Source organism: Phocoena phocoena, chromosome 15, assembly GCF_963924675.1.
Source record: "Phocoena phocoena chromosome 15, mPhoPho1.1, whole genome shotgun sequence".
NCBI classification, from domain to species: domain Eukaryota; kingdom Metazoa; phylum Chordata; class Mammalia; order Artiodactyla; family Phocoenidae; genus Phocoena; species Phocoena phocoena.
The window spans coordinates 65,486,610-65,499,271 of NC_089233.1; the positions used below are offsets into that span (position 1 = coordinate 65,486,610).

General features: G+C 38.1%; 1 protein-coding gene across 2 annotated transcripts in view; it reads right to left on the bottom strand.

Annotated features, from left to right (window-relative positions):
- SAMHD1 (SAM and HD domain containing deoxynucleoside triphosphate triphosphohydrolase 1) overlaps positions 1–12,662 on the bottom strand; it is a 61,802-nt gene that overhangs the window by 30,024 nt on the left and 19,116 nt on the right. For both annotated transcript variants that reach the window (XM_065891787.1, XM_065891786.1), the window contains exons 4-6: positions 11,631–11,791; positions 3,794–3,909; positions 1,751–1,821 (exon numbers count right to left, since the gene is read on the bottom strand). In XM_065891787.1, coding sequence (XP_065747859.1) covers positions 1,751–1,821; positions 3,794–3,909; positions 11,631–11,791 — 348 coding nt within the window. The remainder of the gene's footprint in view (positions 1–1,750; positions 1,822–3,793; positions 3,910–11,630; positions 11,792–12,662) is intronic.

Genomic DNA, 12,662 nt, shown 5'->3' on the forward strand with positions numbered 1-12,662 from the left:
GGGAATGGCTGAGTAGATCCTATTTAAATCGACCTTGTTGGAGAAAAAAACTAACTCTGGACAACTTCCTGAAGGTATTGGATTATGACCAAAAGCAGGCAGATGTTAGAGGGAAATAAACACTTGGAAGAGAAAGGCAGTGGGCAATACTCCAGTTCTTTTATGGCTTTTAGCCTGAGGGAGGCCCTAAGGCTGCAGAACTGGAGAGAAACTATCCATCTTACTAGGTTGAAGAACCAGAAATACTTAATCAAAATTTAAAATTTTTATTTCTCAAAAGCCACCTTCATTAAAGAAATGAATTGGTAAGTCAGAGACTGGGGTGGGGACAGGGACTATATTCACAATACATGTATCTGACTATATATATAATTACTCAAATTGAAAACTAAAAGGCAAACATTCAAATTTTTTAAATGAGTAAATGGAAAAACTCTTCACAAAAGATGATTTATCAATGACAAAGTACAGGAAATGGTACTCAACATACCACAGAGGATGCCAAAAAAAAAAAATCCTATAAGAGACCATTTCACACTCATTAGAAAGAATAACTTAAAAAACTAAATGTTGGGGAGGCTATGGAACAACAGGCACTCTTATATTGCTGGCAGAGTGTAAAATGGGAAACGTCTGGTAGTTGCTTATAAAGTTAAGTATCCATCTACTTGATGACCCAGCAATTCTACTCCTAGATGAACCTAAGACAAATGAAAACATTTTCCATAAAAATTGTGTACAGTAACATGCATAGCATCCTTATTCATAACAGCCAAAAAACTGGAAACAACCCAAATTCTACAAAAGGAGAAAAAATAAAAAATCATAACTTATTCATACAATGGAATACTACCTCAGCAATGAGCAGGGACCGACAACTGATGCATGACACACCAACGAATCTCAAAATCATTGTGTTGAGTGAATAAGAGCAAGACACAAAAGAGTACCTATTATAAGATTCTACTCTTATCAATTCTAAGACAGGCAAAACTAGTCTGTTTATAAAAATCAGAAGGTAATAGTGGGAGGGAGATGTAGGAACTGACTGAAAAGGGTCACAAAGGAATTTTCCAGGAAGATGAAAATATTCTATATCTCAACTTGGGTAGTGGCTACATGGATGTATACATTTGTCAAAACTCACTGAACTGTACACTGAAGATCTGTACAACATATTGTATACAAATTACCTTTAAAGAGAGAGAGAAAAAATAGTGGTTGACATGTAAGAAGTGTTCAATATGTATTAATACCTTTTTCTACTCCAAATAATAGTGTGGCCAAAAATAGGAGTTGACCTAACTTTACTTCTCAAAAATTGATTCCAAAAATACAGGTCAGTCACCTGCAAATCTGTAAGTATAAAATGAATTTAGCTGGTATTAGTTACTTCATGGTCATACAAAATGAGTCAAAGTCAGAGTCAGCCTTTTATTTTTTATTTTATACTAGTGTGATAGAGTAGAAAGAGCATTAAATTAGCAGCTAGGAAACCTGGTTTTCTAGTGTTGGCTTTATCATTTAACAAATTTGTGATTTCTGGTGCATCAATACACCTCTATGAACTTCAAGTTCCTTTATGCTTACAAAAATGGAGATAATGATTTCCTCCTTAGAGATTACTGTGAGGATCAAATGAAAGCATTATATATAAACACTCTGAAAAACTGTAAAAGGAAGAATACTTTAACACAGCAGTCATTGCTTAGTCTTTATTTTATTGACTATTAAATATATGAATACATACCGTCCATTTCACATCTGGGCGAGCAAGTGGAATAAATCTTCCATCGAACATATGAGAAAATGGCCCATGACCTTAAAAACAAAAGCAGCCTTAGAACAAGAAAAATGTTTGTAAATTGGTAAAATGTAAATCTTTTTAGTTAAACTTGAATATCAATAGAAATTAATAATCTATAAATACATCACAAAAAGGAACAAACCCTTCCTTCCTATTTTCTAAAACAAGAGAACAGGAAGCAGAACAATACAGGAAAGTAAGCTCTCCACTGAGGGGTCTCTGAGTCACCATAGTTTACATAAATCTGATGAAAGGACAGTTCTGTGTAACTAAAGAATGTTAATGACAAAAACTTTTGGCTTCTTCAGATTATATATTGGTAGTGTTAGAACAGCAGTTTTAACACAATCCACTAGGGTTAGGAAGAAAACATTAGAACTTTATTACTCTCAACCTTTAAAAACATCTGTATTTATGTAAATTTTATAATGTATGTAATTTATTTTATAATAAATATACACATATCAGGGCTTATCTTGGGTTTTTACTGATGATATGGGCAATCAAAAGTGGAGATCACTACTTTATCTTATTCATAAGTGATCTTAACATTCCACATCTAGTAATATGAAACTTTGGTGAGGCACAACTCTGGAATTATCAGAATTTCTGAAGGAGTTACAGTTGGCCCTCTGCATCCGCAGATTCAATCAACCTCAGACAAAAAAATATTCAGAAAAACAAATTCCAGAAAGTTCCAAAAAGCAAAATTTGAATTTGCCAGGCTTGCTGTCAACTATTTACATATAGTTTACATTGTACTGGTATTATAAGTAATTTAGAATTGATTTAAAGTACATGGGAGGATGTGTGTGGGTTATATGCAAATTTTATATAAGGGGCTTGAGCATCCAGGATTTTGGGGTTTTGGGGGTTTATTTTTGTATCCGCAGGGGGTCCTGATAGATGGGAGAGGGAGCCTACCTGGACCAGCCCTGGGCCTTTTTGCATGTTGCAGTCTGTACACAAAGGCTTGTTACTATAGAGCTCAGACTCCTAGAAATTGGCAAAAGTTTCCAATGATTCCCTCTCAAAATACCAAAAATCTGTTTAATTTATGATCTAGGGCTGATACTGGTCCTACTGAAATCTCCAAGGGGACATGCTGAAGAGCGTGCCCTATGCCTTTAAGTATCTGGCTATTGAAACCTCCCTTTCCCTGCACTGAGGGCACATGCAAACTCTTAGGATCCTCCAACAGGTAGGAATAAATTACAAGGATAGGGCTTCCCTGGTGGCACAGTGGTTGAGAGTCCGCCTGCCGATGCAGGGGACATGGGTTCGTGCCCCAGTCCGGGAAGATCCCACATGCCGCGGAGCGGCTGGACCCGTGAGCTATGGCTGCTGAGCCTGCGCGTCAGGAGCCTGTGCTCCACAATGGGAGAGGCCACAACAGTGAGAGGCCTGCGTACAGCGAAAAAAAAAAAATTACAAGGATAGGGGAAAAAACTCCTGTGATAAAAGAGAACAGTCCTTTTTCTCTTTCTTTGACCATGGAAAAGGATGATATTCTTCTACTTGGATTTAAGTGGCCCAAGACCTCACATGGGTCAGGGAAGAAAAGGAGTTCTCTAAATCTGTTGTTAATCTGTTAGAGCAGATTATGTATTCTAGGTGTGAGAAGAATAGATTTGACAAATTATCTAAAGGAAAATGGCAATTTTATTTCAACCAAGATAAAGGAAAAATCAAATTCACATCATCCAACACACAGTAGTCAGAAAAAAATCACTATCAGAAAGTCCCTTCATATAACCTGCAACAAAGATGTTTAACATGGGAAATTCACTGAAAGCCTACAAAAAAAAATAGCAATGCTTTGGGCTTATAAATCATTCTAGAAAGAAGCACTGGCACATTTACATTAATGTTAACTGAAGAATTAAAACACAACTTTCATATTCTCCTAGTTAGTTGGATTTTTTAATTTCAAAGAGAGGTACCATGTGGTTTTACATTAGAACTCTGGCTCTTTGAACTGCTTACCGAGATCATGACAAAGACCAGCGATCTGAACACAGAGCATATCTCGTTCACTTATCTGCAGCTCTGGTTGTTTTTCACTCAGTTCACGAACTAGACATCCTGCTAGATACCCTACGCTGCAGAGCGGAAAAAACAAAACAAAAATGAAAAACTTACTCTTCTGTTTGAAAGATGAGCAACTGTTAAGATTTGTATTTGTCCTTGATAAATCCTTAAGGAGGCTGTGAATTAGACTTTGGGTGAAGGAGCCTTCCCAGCAGTTTGAGTATAAAAAGCCCTCTTTTCCCCTTTTTGTTTCAGAGTCTACCTGATTGAGCTAGCTATAGGCTCAGTCTCAGGTCATTTTGGGCTGTATTACATTTCTGATTTGTAGAGATTTGCAAGACAAAGACAGTTGTTTTTAATTCCCCAAAGAACTGCTCTGCTGCCTAAATGATTTTAAAAGATTGATTTGCCCAACTACATTTTCTTTAATTTGATTATTATTAGCTTCTGAATATTAGCCCCTAGTTTTACGTTATATTGTGTGGGTTCATGTAACCTTCCTGGGTTTTTTTTTTTGTATATTTAAATTAATATTTTCTGAGGGGCAGATTTACATACCCTGTCTTATAATACCAGGCAGGGGAAGCATTCCCCAGTGAGACATAATGTCTACACACAATATAGTGAGGCAAAAGAGATATAAACATCTTATATTAAGCCCACTTAAATATACCTACTTTTATAAACTGTCATCTCGATTCAATCAACTCTTACACCTTTAACTTTAGACTCCATTAGGACTCCATCAACAAGCTGTGGTCTTACAAGGAGTCCTAGAAACTTTCCTTTTTATTCTCTGGCTATTTTATCTATTTTTGTATAAAGGCTCTGGGGTCTCCAGGGAGGGGTTGAGCCCAGGGACACAGGCCTTTTTATAAAATCTTTAACTTGATTAATTGGTCTAATTGTTGCCCCAAACAATTGTTAACTGTTGATCAGGTATCTCAGTGTAATTTTCTTCCAGTCTTTTAAATGTGTGTGTGTGTGTGTGTGTGTGTGTGTGTGTGTGTGCGTGTGTGTGTGTGTGTGTGTGTATTAAACTGGGGTAAATAGAATGATAGAATGGACTTCTTCAGGGCCCTTAATGTTGGGGACCAATAAGATGTCCCCTTGGCCCATCCAACCTTACATAGTGTTGTATAAAAACCTTTGTTTTAATCTCATTACCATCCATTTTATTTATCCAATTTCTTAATAACCATCTGAAGATTTTTATCCTGTTGAGACAAGTCCTGTTAAAATTTCCACCTTCTTGGGAAGAAGTCTCTTAACTTTCCCCTCAGCTTTTTTTCCCTATTAACCAACCCAATTAACATTACTTAACCTAATGTTTTTATTAGCATCTGTAAGGCCCACTGAGGGTAACCCTAGAGACTACAAATAAGGCTTCCCAAACTGGTTTATTTATGTCTCTTTTAAACTAAGGGAGTTCTGAAATTGGGTCATTTGTAGGGATGTGGATGGATCTAGAGACTGTTATACAGAGTGAAGTAAGTCAGAAAGAGAAAAACAAATACCGTATGCTAACACATATATGTGGAACCTAGAAAAATGGTACAGATGAACCGGTTTGCAGGGCAGAAATTGAGACACAGATGTAGAGAACAAATTTATGGTCACCAAGCGGGGAAAGCAGCGGGGGTGTGTGTGTGTGATGAATTGGGCGATTGGGGTTGACATGTATACACTGATGTGTATAAAATTGATGACTAATAAGGACCTGCTGCATAAAAAAATAAATAAAAGTAAAAAAAAAATAATTGGATAAAGTCAGTGTCAAGATAAATTCAACACCTACTTATAAGTCCACAAAATCAAGAAGAGATAAAAAACAAGAAACAAAAAACAAAATACTGAGTATAGTTCCCTGTGCTATACAGTAGGTCCTTGTTGGGTATCTATTTTATATATAGCATTGTTGAACTAGATAATATGGTCTCTATTCTTAATGGAATATGTGGTGAATTTACAACAAAAGGTAACATTTAAATCAATGGAATTAAATCCACAACTTATGACAAAAAAAAACTGTATCAAATCATGTTGTACACCTTAAACATACACATCGTTATATGTCAATTATATCACGATAAAGCTGGGGGAAAATAAGATATTCAAATTTTTTTAAAGTTAAGAAAAAAAACTAAAAATGCTAAAAAAAAGATAAATAAACTAAGGGAGTTCTTAGGTTAGCTGTTTTATATATACCACCATCTTCTAATTTGTTTTTTAATAGGTAAAAATAAAACAGCTGTTTGTTATGAGAGCTCTCTAAAAAATTTACTAATTTACCAAGTTTCTCCAATTTTAAGGATTCACTGTCTGGTCATTGATGAATAGTATCTTTTTTTTTTTTTTTTCTTGCGGTATGCGGGCCTCTCACTGTTGTGGCCTCTCCCGTTGCGGAGCGCAGGCTCCGGATGTGCAGGCTCAGCGGCCATGGCTCACGGGCCTAGCCACTCCGCGGCATGTGAGATCTTCCCGGACCGGGGTACGAACCCGTGTCCCCTGCATAGGCAGGCGGACTCTCAACCACTGCACCACCAGGGAAGCCCGATGAATAGTATCTTAATAGTGACTCAAACCAATAAAATGCAAGAGGCATCCCCACAAGAGAGTGCAAAGGATGCAGCCTTCATAAGATTTAGAAATTTCCTCCCCCAAACAGCCTAAGAGAGTAAAGTCCTTCATTGTACAGGTGGTTGCAATGAAGGTTGAGATGACAAAGGCCCCTTATGGGCTGGGACCCCTTATGACAAATTTTCCTGAGAGTTGACACAGCCAGACAAAAAGATTGCTCAGAATTCCAGTCTATTTGACTGGTTGCCAAATGTACACCATATGTGTACCTCCTGGGTAGCAGAGACCAAGCTCTCAGAACACAGGAGAAAAAAAAAAAAAGCCTAAGAAGATCAGGTAGAACATTTACATCTCTAAGACACAGGTAGAGAAATGCAAGTTCTCCCAGAAGGGCTTTTGTTTCTTTAAGTTCAGAATTTTGAAAAGATGTTTTATCAAGTTGGGTTTTTCTAGCTGCATATGAAAAAAAAATTAATTTTGGAATGTCAAAAGAACCCCAGTTTGGCCATTTTTAGGATGAGCTTTAATTCCCAATTAAGCAAGTACTTGCAAGTACAAATTCTGTACGTACATAATAAAAATTTCCCAGTGTCTGTCAATTGGGGTAACACATCAGCGTTTTTTAACTGAGCAAAATCTTCCCAGTGTCTTTCAAGTAAGGATAACCCACTCTGTCATTCAACTGACCACAATCTTCCTAATGTCTTTCAACTGAAGATAACCCTGTTACCTCTTTTTGAAACTAAGTTCAAGGAAAACCTACTCCTCCAGTGATAAGTTAAATACAACCAAATAAAACTTAGGACCATAAGCGAATAACATGAGATCCAAGATCCAGGAGACACTCATCCAAATTCATCTGGACTCACTGAGCAGACAGACGGGCACAAGAGGCCTCTGCTAGTACCAAGGCTCCAGATCCTCGTAAAGTTCAGGCAAAGGAGAAAAGTTGGCTCTGGATCCCTTCGTGGTCACTGAACTGTCAACTGAAGAAAAACACTACCTAAAAGTTCCAAGTTATGTTTTATTCAGAGATCTTACTGAGGACTCTAGCCCGGGAAACAGTCTCAGACAGCACTGAGGCATTGTTCCAAAGAGGTAAGGGAGGAACCAGGGTATATAGGAGTTTCTGGTGAAAAAAAAAAACCAAAAAAAAACATTTAGTCCAACATCAAAAGACTACTGCTAATGACAAAAACCAGTCACCTCAAGTTAATAATTTTTAGCATTTTCCTATGTATGGGAAGATGTAAGAGTCTCGGGTCATTGAAATTATTCCTTAGATATTCGTCTGATCTATCTAGGGCCAGGATGCTATTTTTCTCCACCCTGAATTCCCCTCTGGGTGCAGCACTGGGGGCAGCTGCAGTGGCTTGATGGTGGGCAATATTTGTTGTTTACTAGAATGACAGGTAACATTTTTTTGGTCTACATTTGTGATTAGCAGTAACCTTTTTACACTTGACCACATGTTTTCCCCAGCAAAAAAGTTCACATATATACTGGCTCCTCCCTTACCTCTCTGGAGCAGTTCCTCAGAGCTATCTGAGAACTCCCGGGCTACAGTACTCAGTAAGGTCCCCAAATAAAACTTAACTCATAACTTTCACATCATGCATTTTTCTTTCAGTTAACACCCAAGAATTTCAATATGTTTTTCAACTTAACAGAATAGTCTGTTTCAGAACTAGGCAGAAACACACAGATTCCCAAAAGCAGGACCTCTTGACTCAGAATCACTTATCATTAGGGAAATGCAAAATCAAATCACAGTGAGACACCACCTCATACCCATTAGGAAGGGTTTTTGGGGTATTTTTTTGGCTGCTCCACGTAGGATGCAGATCTTAGTTCCCCAAACAGGGATTGAACCCGTTCCCGCTGCACTGGAAGCACAGAGTCTTAACCACTGGACCACCAGGGAAGTCCCTAGGATGTCTATTATAAAACAAACAAAAACTAACAAATTTTGGCCAGGATGTGGAGAAACTGGAACCCTTGGACACTGTTGGTGTGAATGTAAAATGGTGCAGCCACTATAGAAAACAGTAGAGCAGTTTCTCAAAATATTAAAAATAGAATTACCATATGATCCAGTAATTCCACTTCTGGGTATATACCCAAAAGAAGTGAAAGCAGGGTGTTGAAGAGATATTTGCACATCCACGTTCATAGCGGTCACAATTGCCAAAGAGGTGGAAGCAACCCAAGAGCCCACAGATGAATGAAGGGATAAATGAAATGTAACATATACATACAATGGAATATTATTCAGCCTTAAAAAGTAAGGATATTCTGACACATGCTCCAATATGAGTGACTCTTGGGGAAATTATGCTAAATGAAATAAGCCAATCACAAAAAGACAAATACTCTATGAAATCACTTATATGAGGTACCTAGAACAGACAAATTCATTAGAACAGAAAGTAGAATGTGGTTACCAGGGACTGGGGAGAAGAGGAATGGGGAATTCAATGGGTACAGAGTTTCAGTTTTGCGAGATGAAAAAGTTCTGGAGCTTGGTTGCACAATAATGTGGATATATTTAACACTATTGAGCTATAAACTTAAAAATGGTTAGGATGGTAAATTTTATATTCTGTGTATTTTACCACATTTTTTTTTAAAAGCAGAGCTTCTGGTATTGTAATGTTTACAACATAGATTGTAGATAAGGTGCTCAACAAATGTTAAATACACTTTTAGCATTTCTACCTGAAAGTACTTCCTGAATGAATACAATATCTTTCTTGCCCCCTAAACTCTGAGCTTCACAAGAAACAGTTGATATCTTGTTGGTTTGGTAGGCACTAATAAGTTTTCAATAAATATTTGTTGATGAATAAACATTTGAGTAGATGCATGTGTTCTGGCTAATTAAACATGCTTCTAAACAAACAAACAAAACCAAAGTAACGCAGCAGTTTCCCCTTATTATTGGTTTCACTTTCCTCATTTCAGTTACCAGCAGTTAATCATGGTCTGAAAATATTACATGGAAACTTCCAGAGATACACAATTTATAAGTTTTAAATTATACTTCATTCTGAGTAGCATGATGAAACATCACACTGTTCTGCTCCATCACGACTGGGTCGTGAATCATTCTTTTGTCCAGCGTGTCCCACACATTAAATCACTTAGTAGCCAACAAAATTATCAGATTGACGGCCAAGGTTTCCACAGTGCTTGTGTTCAAGTGACCCTTATTTTACTTCATAATGGCCCCAAAGTGCAAGAGTAGTAAAGCTGGCAATTCAGATGTGCCGAGTCGAGAAGTGCTTCCGGTAAGTGAGTGAAACGGTCAAAATTCTCAACTCAATAAAGATAGAACAAGAAGTGCTTCCGGTAAGTGAGTGAAATGGTCAAAATTCTCAACTCAATAAAGACAGAACAAAATTGTACGCTGAGGTTGCTAAGATCTATCATAAGAACAAATCTTCTACCTGTGAAATAGTGAAGAAGGAAAAAGAAATTTGTGCTAGTTTTGCTGTTGCATCTCAAACTGTCAAAGTTACAGCCACGGTGTGTGATAAGTGCTTAATTAAGACGGCAAAGGCATTAAATTTGTACAGTAAGATATTCTGAAAGAGAGAAACCACATGCACATAACTTTTATTGCACTGTATTGTTATAATTGTTCCATTTTATTATTAGTTGTTGTTAATCTCTTACTGTGCTTAATTTATAAATTAAACTTTATCATAGGTATGTATTTTTAAGGAAAAAACATAGTATAAATAGGGTTTGGTAGTATCTGTGGTTTCAGGCAGCCACTGGGAGTCTAGGAGCATATACCCCGTGGATAAGGGGTGGACCACTTACACTGTGAGTACTTCATGAAAATCTAGATAACTGTCTGATTCTTCTGGGCCTATGTCCACCTGGCTCTACATTTTTATAATGAAAAAGCAGACCAGGGACTTCCCTGGTGGTGCAGTGGTTACCGCCTGCCAATGCAAGGGACATGGGTTTGAGCTCTGGTCCGGGAAGATCCCACATGCACGGAGCAACTAAGGCAGTGCGCCACAACTACTGAGCCTCTGCTCTAGAGCCCGCGAGCCACAACTACTGAGCCCATGTGTCACAACTGCCGAAGCCCGTGCGCCTAGAGCCCATGTTCCGCAACAAGAGAAGGCACCGCAATGAGAAGCCCGTGCACTGCAATGAAGAGTAGCCCCCACTCGCAGCAACTAGGGAAAGCCTGTGCGCATCAAAGAAGTCCAAACGCAGGCAAAAAAAAAAAGCAGAGCAAAGTCTCAACTATGTTGTATGTAACAGAGGTGCCACCTTCTCTAAGCTTGTGAATGCTTTTCTGATTTACACGTTTCCTGATAGGTAAGAAAACAATGTGGTTTTTTTGTTTTTCGTTTTTTTAAATTTATTTTTGGCTGCATTAGGTCTTTGATGCTGCATGTGGGCTTCCTCTAGTTGCAGAGAGCAGGGGCTAATCTTCGTTGTGGTGCACAGGCTTCTCATTGCGGTGGCTTCTCTTGTCGAGGAGCACAAGCTTCAGTAGTTGTGGCACACGGGCTCAGTAGTTGTGGCACACAGGCTTAGCTGCTCTGCGGCATGTGGGATCTTCCCAGGCCAGGGCTCGAACCCGTGTCCCCTGCATTGGCAGGCGGATTCTTAACCACTGCGCCACCAGGGAAGACCAATGATGTGGTTTTAAAGAGCAATTATGTATAAGACTAAATAGGAAATGTAGGAAAATTAAATAATCAAACTTACAAAGTTAATTATATCAGTAACCAACCCTATTAACTTTTAAATAATATTTAAACACAAATGTTTCATCTAAAAGTCCTGCCAGGCACTTTCATTTTCTTTCCAGGAAGGATTTGAGGTGGTTCTAAGAATACATAAAATAAGTAAAGTAGAGCAAGGTAAATCAAACCTTCAACTTTCTCATCAATAAAATAAGGATATTATTGGGAATTCCCTGGCAGTCCAATGGTTAGGACTCCACGCTTCCACTGCACGGGGCACGAGTTCAATCCCTGGCTGGGGAACTAAGATCCTGCATGCCACATGGCTCGGCCAAAGGAAAAAAAAATCAAATATTGATTGTCTCAGTCAAACAAGGCTCTTAAAAAAAATAAGGCTATTATTACCATTTTATAAAACTATTTGTTTTCTAAAAGATACGATGTGACCGAGAAGGGACTTAATAACTATAAGTTCCCCACCCCAATACCCTTCTTACCCTAGACTATGCTCAAATCGATTGTGTGAAGCTCCTGGGAAAACATAGTAACCGCCTCCCAACTGCTTAATATATCGCAGGCGCTGAAATTGAGGTGTGTCGATGATTCGGATGAGAAGAGGGTGAAATTCAATGTGACCATGGATAGGATCATTAATCACCTAGAAAATTATAAATTAATGTGAATAACAATACATAACACCATCTAAAATTTTTGTCCAGTCATTCCTATCTACAGTGCAAAGTCAAAGCTATGCATTTTTAAGTAAGAATAATACTAAGGGAAATGACAAGTTATGAATATCTTTACCTTATTTAGGTATCACTACCAGACAAAGCAAGTATATTGGACCTGATGGATTCTAATAATGGATTAATGGATTCTAATAACAGAAGGGTAAAGATTTCAATCTTTCTTTTATGTATATGATTTCATTAGCCTTTAGTAAGTTAGTCTGGTATTCAAGTTAAACATACTCATTTAACACACTCATTCAGATCACATACACTATTTTACCACAGGCACTGTGTCTAATTTTTTTGTAAATGTATCTACCCATAACTATAATCCTTCATAAAAAAAAAACCTCCTACCATGTAGTAAACAATCATAGGCAAGAAGTACTATAAAATTCTACAGCACTTAATGTCTCTAAGAAGTACTTACTTATACTTAGTAAACATACATTTCATAATTATTCATTACTCTAAGCTTAAGCAGGGGCTTTAAATACGGGTGAAGATCTTTTTTTTTTTTTTTTTGCGGTACGCAGGCCTCTCACTGTTGTGGCCTCTCCCGTTGCGGAGCACAGGCTCCAGACGTGCAGGCTCAGCGGCCATGGCTCATGGGCCCAGCCGCTCTGCGACATGTGGGATCTTCCCGGACCGGGGCACGAACCCGTGTCCCCTGCATCGGCAGATGGACTCTCAACCACTGCGCCACCAGGGAAGCCCTATGGGTGAAGATTTAATGCTCCTCTATGTTTCTTTAAATAAAGATAACATCTTTCTTAATTGTCCATAACTGTCTTT